At 42.1% G+C, this 22779-nt stretch overlaps 2 protein-coding genes across 3 annotated transcripts in view; one reads left to right on the forward strand and one right to left on the reverse strand.

Annotated features, from left to right (window-relative positions):
- ergic3 (ERGIC and golgi 3) overlaps positions 1 to 22779 on the reverse strand; it is a 32518-nt gene that overhangs the window by 3849 nt on the left and 5890 nt on the right. Inside the window, exons 3-10 of one of the 2 annotated variants that reach the window (XM_083938547.1) lie at positions 19129 to 19216; positions 18905 to 19024; positions 17394 to 17490; positions 17057 to 17222; positions 15340 to 15397; positions 6231 to 6245; positions 5199 to 5230; positions 4783 to 4879 (exon numbers count right to left, since the gene is read on the reverse strand). In XM_083938547.1, coding sequence (XP_083794673.1) covers positions 4783 to 4879; positions 5199 to 5230; positions 6231 to 6245; positions 15340 to 15397; positions 17057 to 17222; positions 17394 to 17490; positions 18905 to 19024; positions 19129 to 19216 — 673 coding nt within the window. The remainder of the gene's footprint in view (positions 1 to 4782; positions 4880 to 5198; positions 5231 to 6230; positions 6246 to 15339; positions 15398 to 17056; positions 17223 to 17393; positions 17491 to 18904; positions 19025 to 19128; positions 19217 to 22779) is intronic. The other variant, XM_083938548.1, reaches the window with a different exon arrangement.
- romo1 (reactive oxygen species modulator 1) lies at positions 662 to 3160 on the forward strand. Its single transcript, XM_083939807.1, has 3 exons — positions 662 to 788; positions 2184 to 2314; positions 2737 to 3160. The coding sequence occupies exons 2-3, from the start codon at positions 2184 to 2186 to the stop codon at positions 2843 to 2845; spliced, it is 240 nt and encodes a 79-aa protein (XP_083795933.1). The 5' UTR covers positions 662 to 788; the 3' UTR covers positions 2846 to 3160.

Here is a 22779-nt window from a genome sequence, read left to right on the forward strand (position 1 = left end):
ATTCTTGTATGAGTAATTTACACATTGATTGACAGGATAATTATCCATTTTTAATTTTACTGTATTTAAATCTGGCGCTAGTAAGGATGCCCCCTGGGCACCTCCCTAGGGAGGTGTTCCAGGCACGTCCAGCTGGGAGGAGGCCTCGGGGAAGACCCAGGACCAGGTGGAGAGATTAGATCTCCACACTGGCCTGAGAACGCCTCAGGATCCCCCAGTTAGAGCTGGTTAATGTGGCCCGGGAAAGGGAAGTTTGGGGTCCCCTGCTAAAGCTGCTGCCCCCACGACCCGACCCCAGATTAGAAGTTGAAGATGAGATTTTCTTTGTTTACTTCTACTTTTATCCTGATTCTGGTGTTTTTAAATACCATCTTTTTATTCTTGTATGAGTAATTTACACATCGATTGACGGATCCATTGTTAATTTTACTGTATGTAAATGCTCTTTTTAAAAACATGTGTCTAATAAAACTTTATTTTCTTATTATCTTTAGCTAATAATATGTTGCATTCGTGATTATGTATATTTTCACACGTTTTTGAACAAAAAAATTAAAGATTATCAAACTATTGAGGACCCCTGCAGTACCTCTGGAGGGCCACCGGGGGCGGGGGGCGCTGTTTCTTTTCCATGTCCGGGTTTTCCTCCTCTTTATCTGCCTCCCTCTCTCTTTTTTCCGGTTATGGAAGAGTCTGACTCCTAAACGCAGCTGCAGCTCAACACCACAATAATAATCCTCCACTTCAGGATCCAGAAAAACAACCTTATAACAAACTAATAATTCAAGGTAAGCTCCGTTTTTGACTGAACGTGTTTTTATCTCAAGACAGTTTGTCGGTGAAACGTGACGTCAGCCTGTAAGTTAGCATGCTAAGCTAACAACAAACTATTTAATCGGATAAGGGGTGAATTTTACAAAATTAATATTATTATCTTTTACACGGTGACTTGTACAATCACCCGTTAAAGACTGCAGCGAAAGAAAGCATTTTTTAATGTCGTCATTAAACGTTTAACCCAGGTATGCTAACGTTAGCTTAGCTCTGTACGTTAGCTAATGCAAGAACATTGATTTACGTCACGGGCTTAGCAACACATTAAGCATTAAGGTAATCAACAATTACCAAATGTCTAGAGTTAAAGCAACCTAAGAAGATAGTTTGAGTTGTAATTTGAGTTTTGATTAAATGACACATATGTTCTGGACTCAAATTATTCACCGGCAAAAGCTAATGTTGCATACATTAGGTCAAAGGTCAAAAGGTCAAATGTTTGACTTTAATGGATGCTAATAATCAGAATTTCCTAAACGTGGATTTCACATTGAAAGCGTGAGTGTCCTTAAAATAACACATGTCTTAAAATCAACTTATTCCAAGGTGTACAGGTATGTAATAGGTCTGTAACCAATGCTCGTTTTCATTATCGGTTCATCTTTGGAGCATTTTTTTGATTAATAGTTAATTAATGTCTATAAAAGGTTGAATAAAAACATGTTGTAATGGTATTTCCCACAGCCAAAGATGACCCAAAGTCAAACATTCAGCCTACTGTTATAGAGGAGTAAAGAAACCAGAAGATATTCACATTTAAGAAGCTGGAATCAGATAAATTTGACCCTCAAAACAGTTATCTAAATAGATGGCGATTCATTATTGTGGCAGATCTTTGTATGAGGCAAAACTAAAAAGGCTTGATTTGAATGTGCTGTTGATGCAGTATAAAGAAAATAGAAGAAGCTCAGAGCTGGAAAAACAAACTTATTGTGAATGGAAGCTCAGTTAACTACAAATGAACTGGGGGAACGTCTTACCGTCTCGTTAGTATATAAATAATCAACGGTTTAAATACTAACTACAAATGAAAAACAGTATATCACGTAGCATTTCTATGTACTGTATTCATATGATGTAATATTACATGGCTCCCTGTTTTATGTGTGGTAATTAACACTAAATATTTAGGAATATGTGCAATACACGTACTAATATCAGCTTTAATAATAAAGGTTTTAAGGTTGGACACTAGTCCTTCACAGACTGAATCTGCACTTTCAGTTTGGGAACCTTCAGACCTGCTCAGTATTTTGTTTCTTATATCAGATCATACTTTAAATGTCACTATTTCTACTGATCCATCTACCTCCTCTTTAACCCTTCTTCTGTCCGTCTTAACTCTGCAGATGCCAGTGGCTGTAGGACCGTATGGCCAGGCTCAGCCAAGCTGCTTTGACCGCGTCAAGATGGGCTTCATGATGGGGTTTGCAGTGGGAATGGCTGCCGGCGCCATGTTTGGCACGTTCTCTTGTCTCAGGTAAATTTGCACTTAGTGTGCACTGAAAATATCTGACTTTAAAATGGGTTTATTATGCACATGTTGCAGCTCTAATACTAATGACCATTGCCAACCCTGCTCCTTGCTCTGACACTTCAGCGATGAATTATTCTCCCCTTTCTACCAAATAAGAAACATGAGACCACCTCTCTTTGCTTCCCAGTGACTCTTCTGTAAAAGCTTGTTGCATTAGCAGGCCACACCTGACTCTGTCCACATACCAGATATTTTATCAGCAACTACAGTAGGTCTAGTGTTTGTGCGGTCTTCCTGGTGTTAAAAGCAGCTGAGCCAATCCAAGCTTTCGAGGAAAACGGAAAACAATCTAACATGAACTCAGTGTCAGGCTGAATCCTGAAGTGACACCAAGTAAAAACTACAACTGTCTTTTCTGTCTCAAGGGTCGGCATGCGTGGCCGGGAGCTAATGGGAGGCGTGGGGAAGACCATGATGCAGAGCGGGGGGACGTTCGGCACCTTCATGTCCATTGGTATGGGCATCCGCTGCTGAGGAGGACGAGCAACAACCTCCTCCACACAAATATACAGCCATGGGACTTTTCCAGTTACTACAACTGCAGCTCTCTGCCTGCTCGATGCTGTCACACACTCAACCGACAGTCTAGTTTTGTCAATAAAAGTTCAGATTTGTCAAATGGTTTTCAGAGTGGATGTGTTGAAACTTTCTGATGCTGCCAACGTCCTGACGCAAAACAGCAAATCTTCCACCTGCAGACAAAATAACCTTTTTTCTGCTTAGTTTGTTTGATTCTACGTTGCTTTATTGGTCTCTGGTTTGAGCACAAATAAATGCTGCAGCTCTTCAAGACCAGCACACGTGTCCTGTGGCTTGTCTCCCTGACTGCTGAGTGGAGTGCCCTGAGTGTGGTGTCTGACACCAGTCGGGTAGGCGAAGCGGGAAAAGCTGACACACTGAGCTACTGTCAGCTATTTTATTATCCTTCCTTTAAAATAAATAACACTTCCATGTAAAGTGCACAGCAAACAGATGTTTTAAAATGTAATATAAAACCCCAACCGAAGTTGCAAACACAGAATTCAAGTGACTAGATCACTGCAACTGTATCGCGGTGACAGAAATGACAGGATCGGCCTCATTAATCAGAGATCCGATCCAACCAATTAGTCAATATCGGAGCCGATGTCGGATCGGTGCATCTCTAAACGTGATTGGTTGATGCCTTTATTAACGGTACGAAAACTCAGACATTTACCTTGATTGAGTTTTTTTACTGTGTTATATTCACGAGAAAAACAACAGTTAAGAAAAAGATATACTGACGTGAGAGTTAATGTCATGAAAAAAGGCCTTAACTCGCAGATTCTGAAGGTTTGATAATAAAAACCTATAGTTTAGTCCAACTCTCTGAAACCGGACGGTCAAATCTCTTGTTCTGTTTACTCCTAGCAGGTAAATTCAACCCTCGCGCAGGAAGCTGTGACTGTGAGTTAGTGCAGTCCTACGACCGTTTATAGTTTAGAGCAGGGGTGTCAAAGTGATCCAGTTAAGGGCCGTGTGGCTGCGGGTTTTTATTCCAACCAGGTAAAAACACACCTGGTCCAACAAATCAACTGTGTGAAGACAGTTCAGGTGATTGAGTAAGTCGAGTCAGGTGTGTTCTTGATTGGTTGGAGTGTAAACCTGCAGCCACACAGCCCTTTACTGGATCACTTTGACACCTGTGGTTTAGAGCCTATTTAGAGACATATACAGACACTGTTATATACAAACACAAATTGGATAAAAGTCTGTCCATGTGCAATCGGTACAAAATGAACTTATTGGTCCACTGGCCAAATGGCTAATCAATGTTTGAGTTTTACCAGCCACTCAGTAGATTATCTGTCTATTTATTGTGTTATTCCTGCGGCAGCATCGTATTGAAAACAGTAAAAACCAAAATGAAATGACTGACCTTGTGGCCTTTCGTAGCTTTTCTGTGTACTGTATTCAAATGATGTAATATTACATGGCTCCCTGTTTCATGTCTGGTAATTAACACTTAATATCTAGGAATATGTTCAATGCACGTACTAATATTAGCTTTAATAATAAAGGTTTAAAGGTTGGACACTAGTCCTTCACAGAGTGAATCTGCACTTTCAGTTTGGGAACCTTCAGACCTGCTCAGTATTCTGTTTCTTATATTATCAGATCATACTTTAAATGTCTGTAATAGTGAGTTAGACCAGTCCTAAGACTGTTCAGTCCTACGACCATTTATAGTTTAGAGCCTACATGATATATACAGACACACACACTGGATAAAAGTCTGTCCACGTGCAGTCGGTACAAAATGAACTTTTTGGTCCACTGGCCAAATGGCTCATCAATGTTTGAATTTTACCAGCCACTCAGTGGATTATACGTCTAGTTATTGTGTTATTCCTGCAGCAGCATCGTATTGAAAACATGAAATGACTGACCTTGTGGCGCTGTGACGTCCGTGTCGTCCAGAGGGTTAACAATGCCAGGGTAATCTTTACCAAACGATAGGTGTTTTATCAGATGGGTCATGTTTATCTGCAGGAAGACAGACAGATTAGGAGATTATAGACGTCAGAAATCTTAAATTTAATATGTCTTCATTTCCACAGGCTCTTATTTTAGTGAAAGATCACGCTACAAAGAGTTAATGCAGTAAACAAACAACATTTAATTGAACAGAACCACCTTAAAAAACCTTTCCTCATTGTAAATAAAGGGTGTCATTTAGACTTAAAATTATATTTCTCTTTCCAGAATTTACAAATTAGCAAATTAAATAACCTAAGTAAAGAAAATCTGTTATATTTTGTGAAAACATACTGAAACTTAAAATATCATAATTTAAGTTACTTACATTGTCTAAGCCGAAACTCTGCAGGTCGTGAACTGCGAACACAAACAAAAACAAACTTAACTTAGTTACAGAAGATTCAAATACACATTTAGTAAAGAAAAAGAAGTGTGAATGTATCGTAACTTAAAAAGAAATATCAGAAATGTGAGTTATTGATCAGGTTGTGATTGATTACTGCTCATTGATTCAGCTGTTGAGTCGGATTAGTTCACAAGTTAAAGCAGCCGGTGAAGCCAACAGGCGCACACAAGTTCACGACAGAGGGAGAAGCTGCGTACTTGTCATTACGCTACAGTGAGGGGAAGGTAGCACTCACTATGGATAAACACCTCATGCAACCACACTTAAAAATACCTGAAACATCCCTTTAATCCACAAAACTAATACTCACATATACGTTGTTGTTGTGTACTCAGATACACAGTGTGTTAGAGTTTCACAGAGCAGATTTTCAGTCTTGTCAGGATCAAATTTGAGTCTCTTACAATGAAGAGTATAGATCGCTGAAGGGATGACGTATTGTTATAGGCCCTGAAGTTAGCATCGAGGGAATCGTCAGTGCAAACGTGTAAACAGGACGTATTCCTGCAGCGCTCGATTAGAGCCTCCCAACATGGAAACACACTGCGTGTCTGGTGTCTGTGAACCTTAATCAACAGACAAAAGTCTGCTTCCTTCAGCTCTTTGCAAATGTATTTTTTTTGCCCAATCAAATTCTGTATTTGTAATATTAAAGGTATGTTTTAAATGTGTGGGATGACTAAAAACATGACAAATCACATCAGAAGTGTGCAAAAAATGGCATCTTATGGCTTTTAAACTGGATTTTACACAGCGAGTATCGTCCTGTGCCTGAACTCAACATTGTTAGTTATTCTCACTTCATATTACAAAATAATTGTATACTTGCAATACTTTTCCATATATCTGAACACACATGTAACTGCACAGGAATGAGGCTGTTCTTCAGTGAAGTTCACAGGTTTTTATACGATTATTTTATTTTAAAACTGCAAATAAAGATGAACTTACTTTCCACAGCGTGCACTGCAGAAAGAAGAGAGAAGAGTCACTGTAATGATGCAGGTAGACAACAAACCATGTGATATTAAAGGGGAACTACGCCCATTTTCTAAATTCATAGATGTTATTTCTATGGTCCCAAGTCAGTCCAGAAATATTAGTGAAGATGAACAAACTCTCTCTCAAATCCAAAAAACTAGAGTGTAATAAATAAAAGTGTCACGTCAGGTTTAAAATGTGAAGCTGCTCCGACAGATGATGAACTGTATGTGAAGGTATGAGGTCTAGTAGCGCACCAAAGAGCCTCGTTGTTGTTTTATAATCAACAGTAACAACAATGTGACGGGTTGATGCCTTTATTTAAAGTGCGAAAATGCAGTTCTGTATTTTTATCGCTGTGTAATATTCACGTTCAGGACTAAAACAACAGTTCTGGGTTTGAGAGAGTGGCTCACGTTCACAAATATCGGTTGAACTTTCCGAGACCGCGGAGAAAACATGTTGGAATCCATCATCGAGGTGATGTTCCCCTTTACTGTGTATGAGGACGCCAGTAGGGGCTGCACAACACTGACAAAGCAATTTTTTTATGTATATTTTAAATAAGACACGACCAGTGATGCATGAGGATGCAGCTTTTTAAACTAACCTCAGGCTTCTGTGATCATGACCATTGTTTGGTTCAAAGTATTAAAGGATCAATTCAAACTGATTCACGGGCAGCAAACCACACTGAGAAGGAAGGACAAGCTTCATAACTTCTGTCGGGGTGACCGTGCAGCCCCCAAACACATGACCACATGAAGGTGAAGCTGATTTATTTTCGGCCAAAGTCGTTTACGGTCAAATCTTCAGCACATGTGATTCTTGTCTCTTGTTTCTGCTGCTACTCTTTCAAATATAACAGCAAACAAAAACATATTTAACACATTTAACCTACGGGTGGAACGGTTCAAAAAATCCACGGTTGGGTTCATATCACGGTTTTGGGGTCACGGTTTTTCGGTTTGGTTTGGTTGTTTTTTTCCATTTCTCTCAGGGCGCACTCACCCTGTCCTTCCGCACCGGGCCGAAACAGGTTTTTCGGGTCAAGCCTAGTGCGTTTGACCAGTGTGAGTGCACCCGCTCCGCGCATAACAGCGGCCAGCTGGCCGTCCACGGCTCGTCTGAGAGAGGTGGGCTTTAGTAAAGTGCGTTTGCACATGTACGAGCACGAGGCCTACGGTGGTTCTGAAGTAATTAATGTGCGCCTGTTCAGACATAGAAAATAGAAGGACGGACCATGCGCGGACATTTAACAACAACAACAATGGCGGCGAAAGGTTCACGTTGGTGTGATGCGGAGGTGGAGTGTTTACTGCAGATTTGGTCGATGAAAAGATTCAAAAACAGTCGACAAGACGCACAAAAACTCAGAGGTCTATGGAAAGATTTGTAAACAAAGCCACACACACGCGATCAATGCGTGTGACGTGTTACGGCGTGATGACGTATGGACAGGCAAGAAGCATTTGCCGAGGCCCTGGTAGTGTGAGTACAAACGGGGCTGGGGCGCGGGGGGAGAGGGAGGGGGGACAAGTACCCTAAAGCCCGGGGCGCGGTGCGGAAGGGCAGTGTGAGTGCGCCCTTAGATTCTAAAAATACCATGTATCAGATCTGTAGCCTAATAATTAGATTATTTTAAGGACACGTCATGCAATCATGCAAAAAGTGAAATAATGAGGCAGCTTGTTTAGGGATTACTGTAACAATCTTAAATGAAAGTGAAGTGAGACATTGCTGCATTTACACGTTTATATATTTATTTGGCAAAAAGGTAAACAATTGTTTGCGTTCTAGGTAAGAGTATAAACACGATTACTTTATCAAATCTTAGAAAAAAAGAAGAAAATAGGTTTTCTTTCACTAAAAAACGCACAAACAGCTTCACTGAACGTGCTGAAATAGACGACATGTATCTCTGACAAACACTGTTTCTTATAAAGTAGAAAATGGCTGAAAATAATTTAACTTTCCTACTGAACTGAGTGAATAAAGGCGACATCAGGGTTATTCAATTAATGTGGAATTGAGGCCGGTCGACGAAAATTATCCAAAATGAGGTGCCAGAAAAATATGACCATCACATTAATGGATATTGTAAAACAATGCGGCGACATAGGAGTGCAGTATATGGTCTTTATTTTATCAGTGTAGATATTAGTCATAGGCCTCAAAGTGCAACAAGCTTGTAAAAAAATAATCCTTTAAATGATATAATCCCCATAATCCCCATTAAATGAACAAATCTGTGAACCAGAGGTTTACACTCACATTATTGGACTAAAGTAAAGTTTGAGGCTCTTTCACTTGAGTATTTTATTTCCATGCTGCTTTATTCTTCTACTCCTCTACAAATCAGCGGAAATATTCTACTTTTTACTCCACTACATTTATCTGATTACTTCAGTTATTAGCTACTTTACCAGGCTGACGAGCACATATGAAACATTAGTTTATTCATCAGAAACTGGACTGACACAAATGAACGTAATATAAATGCAGTATTTTTTACACTTCAGTGGTAAAGTGGTGTTATTATCTTATCTCTGAAGTTCTCCTCTTTATACGCAGATATGGCTGCAGAGTAAACTCAGGCTTCACAGAGACAGACACTAAAACTTCTCTGTCCCTTCTCTGGTGAACTGGTGTTTTTCTGTGTCAACCTTTCTTTTTAAGAGTAGAAAGAGACACTGATGTGGCGATTTAACCGCAGATACGATTGAGAACAACAACAGAGCGGAGTTTAGCGAGTAACATCCAGCTGCAGCCCCGGAGCACAAGCCCCTGACTGGACGGAAGTGACGTATAATACCAGAAAGTACATGGACATTTTCTGTGTCAACCTTTCTTTTTAAGAGTAGAAAGAGACGTTGATGTGGTGATTTAACCGCAGATTTGACCACAGATACGATTGAGAACAACAACAGAGAGGAGCTTAGCGAGTAACATCCAGCTGCAGCCCCGGTGCACAAGCCCCTCACTCGACACAAGCCCCGGACTCGACGGAAGTGACGTATGATAACAGAAAGTAGGCGGGAATTTGAGGATACTCGCTGTCACTGCTTGGAAAATGATGGAGATAATGGAGACGTTTAAAAACAACGTAAGCTTTGCTATGTTGATAATGTTGCTAACTACGAGCTAACTAGCAATCTGTAGATATAGATGAAATAAAAAAAGCTATTACACACTGGTAAATTAACTTTGCCTCATTAAAATCGAAGTAAAATAGTGACAAAATGACTGTTTATTGTTGCCTAGATGATTATTGAATTCTAAAATTGGATTAATATTAAAAGGCTATTAAACTAAACTTTGTTAATCCAAACTAATGTGTCTGCTGATCAAACTCTGCCCCATCTCACAATCTGTCTGCTCTAACATTTATTATTATTTTTATCCAGTGAGGAGTGTTGCACTTTGTTGATTGATGATTGTTAAGTGTTGTCCCATGTCACTCATGTCGTTGTGTATTCCATCTCTTTTGATTATTAGCTCTTTGTCATCATATGTGTCATTATTGTGCATTATACTGTTGTTTTTGCTGCTGACTGTAGGGGGACAATAAAGATGTCTTGACTTGACATTTACAGTTTTCATTTTGTGATTTCTTAAAAATTAACTGACCTTTCACATCACATATAGTCATTTATTATTAATATAAAAAATATTGATAAGTTTAGCTTTAATTTGAAGCAGCTGGCATTCAGATTGGCCATCTGTTACGTATGTTTAGTCAATCGGAGCTGTCTACTCTTCTGTGGGTTGGACATCTTTCAACTTTTAGGTGGCACACTACTTACACATCTTTAAATTAATGAGTAGAAACCATACATTTATTGTAATTATATACACTCTGGTGGCACAGTGTGATGGTTTGTTTAGTCACAGATAGCATTAAATTCAGCAGTGGCATTTATAATGTTAATTTGAGCGATTCTAGGATAAATATACAGCAGGTGTCAATTCTCGATGCACTGAAATGCTCTGACTATTTTAAGAGGAGTCGTTTTTAAAGGTTGTGTTGGTTTTTGTCAGACTACATCACAACTATGATCTATAGTATAGTTTATTCTATCTAAATATTTGTTTCTGCCCAGAATTAATGAGATTACGACTGGAGCAATTAAACGTCCACAAAATTTCTACAGTCGCAACATTTCAGTTCAGTGCTTATGCTTCAGTACGTACTGGATTTAGGTCGTTTAAATGCAATGTTATAAATCTGTGTGTGTGTGTGTGTGTGTGTGTGTGTTGGATGCATGTTTGGTTTGCATGATTCTGTATTCAGTGTAAACTTCTGGTCGGGGTCCTTGTTCTAGACAAGCAGAGAGTGTGTGGTGTTCAGGTCAGATGCTCATTTCCTGCTAGGAAGTGTTTTTGTTTTCTGGTTATTTTTTTAAATCTAGTGTTATTTTGCAGATCAGATGTTATATATATATATATATATATATATATATATATATATATATATATACTTTTTATAGTTATATTTGACCTTTCTAGAGGATGCATCTTTATTGGCAGTCACAGGACTGTTGGGCTCTTGGACTGACTTTAAGTATTGTCCTTTTCTACAGCCAACTACTTTTATTTGGATATTTCACGTTATAAATAAAGTTGCATGTCATTTTTGTTTCCATTAAAACTTTACACTTGTTTGTCTTCACTAAAACATCCACATTGTAATATTTGATTTTAGATTTTTATTTTTGTAATGTCACAATATTCAGGACTAAATTAACTGTAAGATACACTAACTGATGAATATACAGTAACTGTGTGTGTGTGTGTGTGTGTGTGTGTGTGTGTGTGTGTGTGTGTGTGTGTGTGTGTGTGTGTGTGTGTGTGTGTGTGTCTCTGAGGGGAATTATATGTACTTTTTCAATAAAGTTGAAAAAAAACGTATTTTTAAAAACGAGGCCATTGATAAAATAATTTCCTTTAGCTGTTGCTTTGTTTTGTACTTTTCCAATAAAGTTAAAAAAACATTGCGTCACTTCCTTTAACGGTTTCTATGTTTTGTACTTTTTCAATAAAGTTTTTTTTTTTAAACTACTGCGTCACTTCCGTCGAGCCAGAGGCTTGTGCTCCGGAGCTGCAGCGGGATACTATTGAGCCCATAGACATATAAAGAGTAGATGCCGCATCGAACGTTGGGCCGCGAGAAATGCGGCCGCCATCTTGGATCGGTCCTTCTCCCAGATCAGTTCTATGAGTGACTCGTTGAGCCTCTGAGTTGAGCAGCAGAAGGAACAAGATGCCAGAGCACTGTGCAGCGTATTCCTGCTCTAATCTAATATTACAATATTACAATTCATAATCAGTACGGTACAGTACAATTTTAAACAATTAGACATAAATCCATGCATTTTTGAATGTTATAGTGAGTCCCTCAGGCTGTGGCAGGTAGATACATATTTAGCTGCCAGAGGAGCTGCTGTCCCTTATTTTATTATTATTATCTTGTCACAGTAGAGGCGTGGAGATTAGCCTCTGTGGGAATGTTAGTTAATTTACCCCCCGGCCAGATGTGTGTGTGTGTGTGTGTGTGTGTGTGTGTGTGTGTGTGTGTGTGTGTGTGTGTGTGTGTGTGTGTGTGTGTGTGTGTGTGTGTGTGTGCATGCCTGTGTGTGTGTGTGTGTGTGTGTGTGTGTGTGCATGCCTGTGTAGATATGAAAGGAGAAGCAGGGAGGAGAGGGGTTGTTGTACATGTGGTCTAGTGTAAATGGTTGCACATTTCCAGCAGTAGGTCAGCGGAGGATGTGCTGTGGTTTCATGAGAGGAAGACACTTCAGAGACGGTTCATCTCAGGTCACCTCAGATATTCTCAGTTTTGTTTTTTTAAATATTGAACATGACATTGACATGAATTATGAGATCATTTTTCATGTCATGTCACTTTTTTTTTAAAGTTTAGACTCAAAGGAGAAGTGACAGAATCTGACCAATATCCTTTGCTGTTAAACTGTTTCATCAAACAGGAGCAACATGATGTGGGCTTTATTATAAAGAATGAATCAGAGATTTACGAGGCAAGCGTGAACATGTATTTCCACTCTGTGCCCGATATTCTCACAGCTGAACTAAATGTTCCATACATTTTTACTTGGTTCTCCACATCTCCACTTAAAGCAGCACGAGAACGTCACATGTTTGTAAAGCAGAACTGATGAGTCCACGCTTTTTTAGTTCAGTTGTACCACAGGAGTTAAAAAAATCATACATTTATTTAACTAAGGAAAAATCTTAAATGGTTTGTATAATTTAAAATGGATATTACTGAACTATGCCCCGTGTTTTTGTTTGCACATTAAATACAATTACTACATAATTAAAATATGTAATAAAGAAGACATTCACATAATTAGACCTTGCCTAAAAACAAAGGACACAGTCATTTTAGATACTATACAAAGTACTCCTACAACATCACTGTCTTTTAGAATGAGAGCTACACTCTCATTGGTAACTGTGCAAGAACAAAACAGTGTGAAAATGATCGATTTAACAAAATGTTATATATATTTTTATACCACACACACTCGCTCAAATGTGGACCCTCCCTCTCCTCTCCACTACCACGACTATGCGACTGGCAGAGCATGGATCATTTCTGAATATTCATAAACATATAGGGTTCGGCTCTTGCTTTTTTTAGTGCTTTAAATGGAAGTGTGTCTGTTTGACTTGTATTTAGATGTGTCCAAAATGTCATCTCTCTCTCTGACCTAATTGTATTGATACTCTTGATTTATATGTATTTTAATTTTCTCTGAGTGTGTGTGTGTGTGTGTGTGTGTGTGTGTGTGTGTGTGTGTGTGTGTGTGTGTGTGTGTGTGTGTGAGAGAGAGAGAGAGAGTGAGCGAGAGAGATTTATGTATTCATGTATGAAATACAGCCTATTAATACTCTATAAATGATTTCTCTTGTTGTGTTTATATTTATAGTGTTTGCAAAACACCTATCATACATCACATATATCATATATCAGAATATTCTATTACTGTTAATCCCACTGTGAATATTAAAATACGCTGAACCGTGTCCTGTCCTTACACTGAGTGGAGCGGGCGACCGGGCCAAGATGGCGGCCCCACCGCTCGTCAACGCCAGTAGACCCAACGTTCGATGAGGCGTCTACTCTTTATGTCTATGATTGAGCCAAGATGATTCAGAAACCCACGAAGAAGAAAGTAGCGGGAGCGTGCATAGCGGGAGCGCGAGAAGAGTGTAGCGGGAGCGTGGGTAGCGGGAGCGCGCAGAACGTTGCGGCCGCGCGCCTACGGGGAGCGAATGGAGCAAGTCTCCCAGCGCGCTGAGACGCACAGCGGCCATGGAGGCGCACGCTGCGTTGCACCTCATAAACGGACCGGTAAACACGTGTCCAGAACCGTGACAAGTTTACCTAACGGGACGGATCTTGTTTTTAATAAACCGTACCACCCCTAATAGTAGTTTGGTCAGATCAAGAGCTTGTTTGGGACCTCCTCCTTTTTCAGCTCGAGACCCAAAAGAGAAATTTGATGTCTTCCTGGGACTCAAACTTACAAAAATAATAATAATAATGAATTGAACAAATTCTCCAGTTCAGCTTTTGCAAGAAGAGAAAGACAGGAAAGGAACAGGAAGAGTGAACAGCATAAAAAAATGTTCTTCTATTTTAATTGGGTAAATTAATTTACTTATCATACCATTAAGAAACAATAAAAATTTAAGCAAAGGTTTTAGGACTAACTTGCTCTAAAGAGTCTCATTGCAGTTGTTCTGTTTCTGCTACAGTGTCTGGACACACAAATGGCACCAAAGGGGCGAACGCACCAGAGTCAGATTTAACCAGACCTGGATAAGTTCAGGGCGCACTCACACTGTCCGTCCGTCCCGTGCCCCGTGCTTTAGGGTCCTTGTCCCCCCCTCCAGGCCCGTTTGTACTCACACTACCTGGGCCTCGGTGAATGCTTCTTGCTGCCTATACGTCATCACGCCGTAACACGTCACACGCATTGATGACATCATGGCGATGCGTCGCTTTGTTTACAAATCTTTCCATAGACCTCTGAGTTTTTGTGCGTCTTGTCGACTGTTTTTGACTCTTTTCATCGACCAAATCTGCAGTAAACACTCAACCTCCGCATCACACCAACGTGAACCTTTCACCGCCATTGTTTTAAATGTCCGCTCATGGTCCCTCCTTCTTTTTTCTATGTCCCAACAGGCGCACAGGAAATGACCTCAGAACCGCCGTAGGCCTCGTGCTCGTACACGTGCGCACGCTCGCGCTCGTACATGTGCAAACGCGCTCTACAAACCCACCTCTCTCAGACGGGCCGTGGACGGCCAGCTGGCTGAAGTTATGCGCGGAGCGGGTGCACTCACACTGGTCAAACGCGCTAGGCTTTAGCTGAAAAAACGGTTTTGGCCCGGTGCGGAAGGACAGTGTGAGTGCGCCCTCAGACGTCTGTTCCAAAACATTTGCTGAAATTTGTACCGGATCAACTGGTGAGTTAACAATGAGATTTAAAAATTGCATTTAAAACACAACCTTCAACAGCATGAAGTAAAAACCATCTATGAGCTGCTGTCTGACCTTCAACTGTACAACAGGGAGCTGAACCGCACTGAACTGCAGGGCTGCAGAATACGGCACTGTGTCCTACACCGACCGCGCTGATTAAAAGCTTCTGTAAAATCTCAACATGCAATCAGAAGCTAAGAGAAATTAGATGTAATTAATGGATGATTTGTTAATGGATGTGTGAATATATGATTAGGGATGATGAATGAACAGAGATGGAACAATCAAATGTTTCTCAACAACCCTTTTATTTTAGCATGACGGCATTTAGCAATTAAATACATGAATATATAAATTAATGCCAAACACTCTTTTCTCTTTTCTGTGGTATCAAAAAAGGTAGTGAGTGCGTTTTTATGCTAGTGTTGTATCAAAGTTTAAAGTTTTGTATCTGGATATCGTCTGACACATGGTGTTGAAAAACATTTGAATGTTGCGTGTGTGTGTGTGTGTGTGTGTGTGTGTGTGTGTGTGTGTGTGTGTGTGTACAGCAGGTCTTACCGTGGACATGAGACTGCTGGAAACTTTTTCCAGGAGCGAAGTGGAAATTTCCTGCCACCTGAGACACAAAGAGGAAGAGTGGATGAATAAAATAAATCCAATCATAGTAGAATATACTACTCCTATAGTTTATACAGTCGTACACGACACTGTCAGGAAAAAGGAAACTTATATAATAAAGTCGTCACAACACAAGAATAAAGTCACAGTATTATTGTCGTATTTAAGAGCAAAGTGTCCAAATATAATTAACAGTTGCCATCGTCATGACAGAAAGAACCAGGTCGCGGGTACAAGCGGCCGAAATGTGTTTCCTCAGGAGGGTGGCTGGAGTCTCCATTAGAGAGAGGGGGAGAAGTTCAGCATCCGTGAGGAACTCGGAGTAGAGCAGCTGCTCCTTAGCGTTGAAAGGAGCCAGTTGAGGTGGTTCAGGATCATCTAGTAAGGATGAACCCTTGGCGCCTCCCTAGGGAGGTGTTCCAGGCACGTCCAGCTGGGAGGAGGCCTCAGGGAAGACCCAGGACCAGGTGGAGAGATTAGATCTCCACACTGGCCTGGGAACGCCTCAGGAACCCACAGTTAGAGCTGGTTAATGTGGCCCGGGAAAGGGAAGTTTGGGGTCCCCTGCTAAAGCTGCTGCCCCCGCGACCCGACCCCGGATAAGAAGCTGAAGATGAGATGAGATGAGTTGCCGTCGTTCATGCAAAACACATGATTTTGGACTGCAGTCACTTAGGGCGCACTCACACTGTCCTTCTGGCCAGGGCCAAAACCGTTTTTTCAGCTAAAGCCTAGTACCTTTAAGCAGTGTGAGTGCACCCGCTCCGTGCATAACTGCGGCCAGCGGACCGTCCACGGCCCGCTTGAAAGAGGTGGGCTTTAGCGGAGCCGTTTGCACATGTACGAGCACGAGTGTGCGCACGTGTACAAGCACGAGCCCTACGGCAGTAGCGTTATGTGCGCCTGTTCGGACATGTAAATAGAAGGACGGACCATGCGCGGACATTTAACAACAACAACAATGGCGGTGAAAGGTTCACGTTGGTGTGATGTGGAGGTGGAGTGTTTACTGCAGATTTGGTCGATGAAAAGATTCAAAAACAGTCGACAAGACGCACAAAAACTCTGAGGTCTACGGAAAGATTTGTAAACAAAGCCACACACACGCGATCAATGCGTGTGACGTGTTATGGCGTGATGACGTATGGACAGCAAGAAGCATTGGCCGAGGCCCAGGTAGTGTGAGTACAAACGGGGCTGGGGCGCGGGGGGAGAGGGAGGGGGGACAAGTACCCTAAAGCCTGGGTCACGGTACGGAAGGACAGTGTGATCACGCTCTAATACTCTAATAATATAATAATATAATATAACGCTGCGTCAAGCAAAATTAAAACATGAGGTTGTGTTTGAAACAGAACAAGAGCAGAATAAATGTCAAGCGTTGACAGTCTGAGGATGACTTCAAGTATGTTTTTCCTGATGTAGTAATTTTGTTTCAGTGCCTTTTAAGGAATAATTGAATAACAAGCACTGCAAACAAAGAGTTTAAATTAATACAAATGTAATTCAGCAGCTTGGTCTAGAGTACTTTTGTCATTGAGGCATAACAAGTCACTGAACGCATACTGATACTTCTCCTCACACATTAAACGTCCTTCAGCAGAAACCTGACGTTTGTGAGAACTAACGATAATCCACAGTTAAGATTTTGAAGTACCTTGTTAACCTCCAGGAAGCCGTAAACCTGACAGCCTTCATTCTTCTGCTCCTGCATCTTTTGTGTGAAGCCCTCCCTCTTGCACTGCTCGATGGTGTCGGCACTCTTGAACGCCCAGCCTCGCCGCCGGTACGCCTCACGCACGTCATCGCAGGTGTTACAGCATCTGCACACACACACACACACACACGGCAAAGTAAATTACAAGGTTACGCAGAAAAAGAAAATACAAAGGAATGAAAAGCAGAGCCTGTTTGTGTGTGTGTGTGTGTGTGTGTGTGTGTGTGTGTGTGTGTGTGTGTGTGTGTGTGTGTGTGTGTGTGTGTGTGTCTCTCACTTTAGGTCTTCAGTCTCAGCTCCGTAGCAGCTTTCACATCTGTTTGGGTCGAGTGAACTGGGGTCAAACACTTCACCATCGTCAGCCGTGCCAAGGTCTACACATCAAAACACAAAACCATGGTTTAGTTTGACCCCTCAGTATAAAATAATCCTTTTACAGCGTCATCTGTAAACGCGCGGCGTCGGCAAATCAAAAAAGTGCACCCAGTGAAATAGGAAAAATAATTCAATATGGAGTTGTCTGGGAGTGATTTGCAGTCCTTATTTAAAACCCGACATACATCCACAAGCTCTAAAAATGTAGGGAGGAAGCTTGGTTGGAAAAATTTAACGTTTTCTTAAATGACACCAAATATAAAAAACAAACAATCAGGACAAAAACAATATTGTTTGAGAAATCGTGTGCAACTGAATGCGAACCATTCTCATATATTTTGGTCTCTCATCTCATCTTCAGCCTCTTATCCGGGGTCGTGTCGTGGGGGCAGCAGCTTTAGCAGGGGACCCCAAACTTCCCTTTCCCGGGCCACATTAACCAGCTCTAACTGGGGGATCCTGAGGCGTTCCCAGGCCAGTGTGGAGATCTAATCTCTCCACCTGGTCCTGGGTCTTCCCAGAGGCCTCCTCCCAGCTGGACGTGCCTGGAACACCTCCCTAGGGAGGCGGCCAGGGGGCATCCTTACTAGGGGCGCACTCACACTGTCCACCCGCACCGTGCCAAGACAGGTTTTTCGGGTCAAGCCTAGTGCGTTTGACCAGTGTGAGTGCAACCGCTCCGCGCATAACTGCGGCCAGCTGGCCGTCCATGGCCGTTCTGAGAGAGGTGGGCTTTTGTAAAGAATGTTTGCACGTGTACGAGCACGAGCACGACACCTACGGCGGTTCTGACGTAATTTATGTGCGCCTGTTCGGAAATAGAAAATAGAAGGACGGACCATGCGCGGACATTTTACAACAACAATGGCGGTGAAAGGTTCACGTTGGTGTGATGCGGAGGTGGAGTGTTTACTGCAGATTTGGTCGATGAAAATATTCAAAAACAGTCGACAAGACGCACAAAAACTCAGAGTTCTACGGAAAGATTTGTAAACAAAGCGAAGCATCGTGATGACGTCATCAATGCGTGTGACGTGTTACGGCGTGATGACGTATAGGCAGCAAGAAGCATTTGCACGAGGCCCAGGTAGTGTGAGTACAAACGGGCCTGGGGTTGGGGGGGAGAGGGACCCTAAAGCCCGGGGCGAGGTGCGGAAGGACAGTGTGAGGGCGCCCTAGATGTCTGAACCACCTCAACTGGCTCCTTTCAACGCAAAGGAGCAGCGGCTCTACACCTTGGGTGTGATGAAAGGGCCCCTTTCATCACACCCAAGGTGTCATGAAAGTTTGTTTTATTAATTGTTATTATTATTATTGTACTGTTTTTGTAATATTTTGTATAATAATTTGTATGCAGTGTTTACGTTTGTTGACTAAAATACCAATAAGCAGACATGAAAAAAAGAGGTTTACCGTGTTTTTCTGCCTCGAGGGTGACCGCTTTCAGGTCTTTGTCCAGCCGCTGTTTGAACAGATTGTGTTCCACATCCAACTGCTGCTCGCCGGCCACGTCCATCGCATCTATGCTGAGATCTGAGAGTTGACAGAAACAGAACGAGGGGCGAAGGCGTTTATAATCTGCACGTGTCGTCATTAACATGTCGCTAAGGAAGTGAGGTAACAGCCGTATTACTTACAGGCGCAGGGCATGTGAGGGAAAATGATGTCGATGTTGATTTTCAGTTTGTCTCCTCGAGACGTGTCGACGTAAAGCTCCGGGTGAACCTGCAGAGAACATTCAGCGGAGACACATCTGATATTAATGCGTGACGCACTGAGCTCAACATATCTGATGTTTAGTTTATTCACAAAAACCACTTCAAACATAATATAATATAGTACAGTTGGTATTACAGAGTTTTAATTGGGTAGAGTGAACGGGTCTCCCAAAGGCAGCTAGGAAAGCTTATAGACAGGGACCCCATGGTTCATGAGAAGGTCGTGGTACAGTCAGAAATATACACAGTTACCACCTGTAAGCAGAAATAATGAGTAAATGCACGCAAGAGCGCACCAGAACATACACGTTGGTGTGATGCGGAGGTGGAGTGTTTACTGCAGATTTGGTCGATGAAAAGATTCAAAAACAGTCGACAAGACGCACAAAATCTCAGAGGTCTACGGAAAGATTTGGAAACAAAGCCACACACGCGCGATCAATGCGCGTCACGGTGTTGTGTTACGACGTGATGACGTATAGGCAGCAACAAGCACTGAGGCCCAGGTAGTGTGAGTACAAACGGGCCTGGAGGGCGGGACAAGTACCCTAAAGCACGGGTCACGGTACGGACGCACAGTGGGAGTGCGCCCTGAGTGTTGAGCTCTGTTTTAGTGATGTTGGTGAAGCCTGATGTAGTTTTTTTTGCTGTAAAGTAGAATTTCTGCCACTCAGTTCATTGTTTAAAATCTCTGAAACAGGAAAATACACGGGTCCGACGCTAACCAGCTCTACGAGATATACGTAATTTTAGTTCTATTACACAAAAAAACAGCAGCTGACAACAACTCAAGCCAGAAACCGCACTTTAACACTTGCTATCTGTTTTATCTGATGAATATAAAACTGTTCAATGCAAAGGTAATAAATATGAATCTTGTGAGTTTAAAGGAGACAGAACAGTTGCTGTATTCCTTGGAAAAGACACATGATTTTACACTGCAGTCACTTTCACGGGGCGGCAGTAGCTCAGTCCATGGGTGACTTGGCTGGGAAACGTAGGGTCACTGGTTCAAGTCCCTGTATGGACCATGTATGGAGCGTGGACTGGTGGCTGGAGAGGTGTCAGTTCATCAGTTCACTGAACCCCCAACTGCTCGGGGCGCTGGTCACTGGCAGCCCCCTCGCTCTAACATCTCTCCTTAATTGTGTGTGTGTGTGTGTGTGTGTGTGTGTGTGTGTGTGTGCACGTGTGTGCGCGTGCGGGATCAATAAAGTAATTCTTCTTCTTTCCTGACAATTACACAGCTTTAAAACGTGTATTATTTTCATAATTACACTAAAAAGATATTTTTTGTGATGACTTTGTTTTAATTACAACATGTTTACTCTCATAATTTGTCTGATTTTCCTCCTCACGTTGGACCTTCATCATAACGTCACGGCATCAAGTATATAAAAATAAATAAATACTGAAGTCAGGTCCCCTTTGTGTGATCGGACTCATCCGACTGGTCTAACAGGAAGTGCTTCCTGAAGGCGGAGAGCTGGTTAATGTTAACCTCAGGCTGCATTTATTATGCTCATTAATCATTTTACAATAACTATATTATAATTGTAGTTAACAGAAGTTTGCCTTTCATCACCTGCAACAACAACAACGAAAGAATACAGTCTTGGTTTTGGAAACAGCTTCAACAACAGCAGATTTCAGGGCATTTTGGGAACAGATGAGAACATCTGCAGCTCCACGATAACGAAGAAAACTCCTGCTAATGAAGAACCTGTGATACGATCTGAAGCTTGGGAACAAGCGGATAAGTGTTGACTGTCAATCCAACACAATGCTGTCAGTGTTCAAACACAGTTAACCGGTACAGGGTTTCTGCAGCGTTCAACAGGTTAACTTGACTTTTTAATGCCACGTAGAAAACAATTAAATACATCTTGCACCATCACACCTGTCCCGTAATGAGAGGAACTTAGTAAGGTACAATAAAGCCTTTGATTATTCAAAGAAAGAGCTGAAGTGGACATTCAGATCATTACTACAGCAGTAAACAAACATTGGATGTGTAAAGATATAGTGGAGTGATGACGTCTCCATCTGTGTTTGTTGAATTTAAACTAATTTGTTCATTTTTTTTTTAAATGGGACAAAACATATTAATGAACATCTCATCTCATCTTCAGCCTCTTATCCGGGGTCGGGTCTCGGGGGCAACAGCTTTAGCAGGGGACCCCAACTTCCCTTTCCCGGGCCACATCAACCAGCTCTTAGGGTGCACTCACACTGTCGTTCTGTACCGGGCCAAAACTGGTTTCAGCTAAAGCCTAGTACCTTTAAGCAGTGTGAGTGCACCCGCTCCGCGCATAACAGCCGACAAGCGCCCACGGCCCGCTTGAAAGAGGTGGGCTTTAGCAGAGCCGTTTGCACGTGTACGAGCACGAGCACGAGCCCTACGGCAGTAGCGTTATGTGCGCCTGTTGGGACATAGAAAATAGAAGGAGGGACCATGCGCGGACATTTAACAACAACAACAACAATGGTGGTGAAAGGTTCACGTTGGTGTGATGCGGAGGTGGAGTGTTTACTGCAGATTTGGTCGATGAAAATATTCAAAAACAGTCGACAAGACGCACAAAAACTCTGAGGTCTGTGGAAAGATTTGTAAACAAAGCCACACACACGCGATCAATGCGTGTGACGTGTTACGGCGTGATGACGTATGGACAGCAAGAAGCATTGGCCGAGGCCCAGGTAGTGTGAGTACAAATGGGGCTGGGGCGCGGGGGGAGAGGGAGGGGGGACAAGTACCCTAAAGCCCGGGGCGCGGTGCGGAAGGACAGTGTGAGTGTGCCCTTACTGGGGGATCCCGAGGCGTTCCCAGGCCAGTGTGGAGATCTAATTTACACGTATGGGATTTTAGCCATGCAGCTAATTTGCATCCCTTGTGTGCATGTTCGTGCATGTAGCCGTAAAAAACATCTGTATTACACCTATTGGCGAACAGTCTGTGAGACACACATGGAGGTAATTACAGCCGTGTTTTCTTCCAGTATTTTGAGTAAAGCTCCTTCAATAAATGCATGAATTTATTAACATTTAAGTCACATTTGTCAGTACTTCCCAGCTTAAATATGCATATAAATATATTTACCAATAATTCCTAGTAGTTAATTAACTAAAAAGACCTGACTGAACCTAGAAAAGTGGCAGAAAAATATAAATGTAACCATTTAGAAACATAATCAATTTAAGTGTTTAATGGTTTTTACTAATATTGACACTTGTCCACCATAGCTCTGTAAGCTTCCAAGCTACTGTTGGTGGGAGCGCTAGTGACTGCGGGAGCTGCAGGTCTGATGATGCTCACAGAAACTCCACAAAGAAGCACAGACAGCCTCCTGTGTGCACAGTCCCACTGTTAAATTATAGATGTGTAACATCTCCTGAAAAACCAGGTACTCACACTGTCCTTCCGCACCGCGACCCGGACTTTAGGGTACTTGTCCCCCCTCCCTCTCCCCCCCGCGCCCCAGCCCTGTTTGTACTCACACTGCCTGGGCCTCGGCCAATGCTTCTTGCTGTCCATACGCCATCACGCCGTAACACGTCACACGCATTGAT

The sequence above is a fragment of the Echiichthys vipera genome (assembly GCF_963691815.1).
Source record: "Echiichthys vipera genome assembly, chromosome: X".
Lineage (NCBI taxonomy): Eukaryota > Metazoa > Chordata > Actinopteri > Perciformes > Trachinidae > Echiichthys > Echiichthys vipera.